Genomic DNA, 3,043 nt, shown 5'->3' on the forward strand with positions numbered 1-3,043 from the left:
TTCATGCTTCCTGACACGTCAGCACCTGCAGCTCCTGCAGTTCCCCCTTTTTTGTTTTGAGACCCATGAGTGACAGCATCTTCTGTTCTTCATTTTAGGCTCTCTCTCCATTATGCTCTTGACCCGGTCCGAGCCTTCGTACATCAAGCCTCCATTTTGCAGAACGCTAGATGTTCGCGCTCCACACTATGGGGAGCTGCAAGGACCATCAAAGGAGCATCATGGGGGACCATGGCCATTGCCTGTTAAATGCGCCCGGACTTGCCTATCCGTTCACTTATTCCCTCAGATGTGCAGTCCATCCTCCGGGGGAACGGTATAGCCAGGCTACATTTGTCTCTGGCGCAGACCAATATTGCTCATTATTTTCTGAATACGGTGGCTGTCTGGGTCTATCAGCTTGAGGGGTTTACTGCTTGTCAAGCCTACTGAGCCATACTGCAGAGGACATTTGTAAGAGAAACATCCAACAAAAATCTCAACAATGGGCAGAATAAAATTCCTCAATCTTAACATCTTAGCTATATATAAACATAAAATTCACTCAACTCAAATACTAACTTATCCTACCCTGACAATCATCTTCATCTTAACATACTAAGCCATACTCCCTTAACTGGATCTTCCTTTTCTGCACAAAGTTGACGTACCACAAAGGCACGTCTGGCTTCTTGTCTCAGAAGGCAGTATGAGCATACTACTTTTAGTCTGGAATGATACAAAACTGAGAAAAAAAGTTAGAGATCTCACCAGAAGGTATTGGAATTGAAGTAAGTCTTTCCAAAGGAAATTCCCCAAAGATTAAAGGATGCTTGGGCAATAGGTAGGCCAGAGAAAGAGGCAGAGGTGACAATCTATCTGGAAGTAAATGTGATCAGTCCAGGTCCTTGGGAGTGAGGACTTGAGACAGCTCTGGGGCTCTGCCTTCTTGTCTTTGGACTTACTGTTCTAACCTGGCCAGCAGTTTCTAGACATCTATTTGAGCATGCTGGTGCCTGTCAGTGGGGCCCTCTGTCCTTGGTTCATTGGAACAGATTCCTCAAGAGAACCTCTGGACCTGAATGGAGTAAGGTAGGGCTGTTTTATTCTGTCAGTGCCCTTGGGTCTTTCCCTAAGATGACATGTACAAACCATTGGCAGTCTCTACATAAAAATGTTCTCAGGGAGCTCTGGTGGCCTAGTGGCAAGACGCTGCACTGCAATCCCAGAAGTACGGGGTTCAAATCCACCAGATGCTCTGCTGGAGAAGGAGGGGCAATCTCCTCCTGTACCAGTCAGATCTGATTTGACGGTACATGTAAAAATAATACAATAAAAAATTTAAAAAAAAATGTTCTCTGATGCTCCCTTGACCATAAGTCACCTACATAAATCCCTGCTTAAGCCAGGAGGAGACTGATTGAGGCACAGAGTAGAGGTAACTGAACTGTAGCCAGGCCTCAGCTGAGTCTGTCTCAGGGAAATTAGCTTGAAGTCTCTTGCCAACACCATACTATTTCCTTTTGCAGGACAAGGTTAGATGCTCCTCGATTGGAAACAAAGTCCCTGAGCAGCTCTGTGTTGCCACCCAACTATGCTTCAGATCGTCTTTTGGGAAACAACAGGGACCCTGCTCTGAAACCCAAGCGGTCCCACCGCAAGGCAGACCCTGATGCCGCCCACAGGTACTTGGCTGGGCCCCTTGTAAAGGCCAGCTTCAGGGCAGTAGTTGCAGGTGAGGTGGGTGGGAAGCTTGGAGCATTGGCTCATTAAGAACCTGGATTTCCCATCCTTCAGAGTCTCACTTTTGTTTTTTAGGTAGGTGGTGTGGGTCCACTTAACCTCCAGCCAGCTGTGTACACCTCTAGGGAGAAAGAGTTGGTATAGACATAGATAGGAATGCCTCATGACTTTTCCATGTCTTCTCTAATTTGATCCCTCTCATCTAGACAGATGCTCTTAGGGATTCATACTTCATGTTCGAGAGAAGTCAGTATTGGGGAATTATAGATTAGGTATCTATTTCAGATGGGAAAGTTTTCTGAAGAGGTTGTACTTAGGCAAAGGCTAGAAGGATGAGGAAGATGTGTTGGAAAGTCATTCTACTCTAGCCATTCTGTTGCTGTGTGGGCCAAATCTTGAGGCTAAAAAGATAGAGGAACATTTGTGGTTTCAGGACCTAGGGGTGTTAGAGTATAGGAAAGGAGATCAGGGAGGAACAGAGACGTAGTTCTGACGCTGTGGTAGAAAAATGCTTTGTTCCGCATCCAAGGCAATATCTTTGACCCATCAGAGCCAATCAGACTCTATGAGAACCTCAGAGACTGTGTGGTCACTGGCATTTAGTGGACCAGGACTTAAAATGTCATTGCATCTACCCAACACATCTCTCCTGGTAATCTTGGAGCTGAAACACCCTATCCCCTCAGTGAGGTACCTGTCAGATCATGTGCTTGCTTCCTTGCAGGCCGCGGATCCTGGAGATGGACAAGGAAGAGAATCGACGCTCAGTGCTACTGCCCACGCACCGGCGGAGGGGAAGCTTCAGCTCAGAGAACTACTGGCGCAAGTCCTACGAGTCTGCAGAGGACTGCTCAGAGGTGTCCAGCAGCCCTACTCGGAAGGTGAAGATGAGGAGGCACTGAGGCCCATGGCCTACTTCCCTCTGGGAGACTTTGATTCATCCTCACATAGCTGTCCCTCCTTGTTTTGATGGTTTTTGTTTTTTGTTATTTTGATCCTGCATTTTCTCCCTCCCTCCCCCCTTCCCCCCCCCCCCAAGTTGTTGTCTATTCAGGCTGAATAGAGTCGGCCAGGACTTAGGTCCCCATATTTTCTTCCTGGATGGAAAAGTTGCTGGCTGTTGAGCACAGAAGCTGACTCTGAAGTGGCCACATAGAGGGTGGCTGTCCTCATGTGGGGCTGTATTAGACTGGGTTTAGTTAAGAAAATTTCTGGTTTGCTTTAAAATTTAAATCTTTTCAGTACCTTAAACAAGTTTCATCTTTCTGCTCTACTTTTTCCTCCAATGACATCTGCACTTGGTTGAGATCTCTGGGATCCT

At 46.8% G+C, this 3,043-nt stretch overlaps 1 protein-coding gene across 1 annotated transcript in view; it reads left to right on the plus strand.

Annotated features, from left to right (window-relative positions):
* The window catches only part of ALKBH5 (alkB, alkylation repair homolog 5 (E. coli)), a 25,353-nt gene extending 22,654 nt beyond the window's left edge, over positions 1–2,699 (plus strand). The window contains exons 3-4 of the mRNA XM_006901185.1: positions 1,509–1,664; positions 2,447–2,699. Of these exons, the coding sequence (XP_006901247.1) occupies positions 1,509–1,664; positions 2,447–2,624 (334 nt within the window). The 3' untranslated portion in view covers positions 2,625–2,699. The remainder of the gene's footprint in view (positions 1–1,508; positions 1,665–2,446) is intronic.
* Positions 2,700–3,043: the final 344 nt, after the last annotated feature.

This window comes from Elephantulus edwardii, unplaced genomic scaffold (assembly GCF_000299155.1).
Source record: "Elephantulus edwardii isolate Elephantulus edwardi_28Jun2011 unplaced genomic scaffold, EleEdw1.0 scaffold00314, whole genome shotgun sequence".
In the NCBI taxonomy this organism is placed as follows: domain Eukaryota; kingdom Metazoa; phylum Chordata; class Mammalia; order Macroscelidea; family Macroscelididae; genus Elephantulus; species Elephantulus edwardii.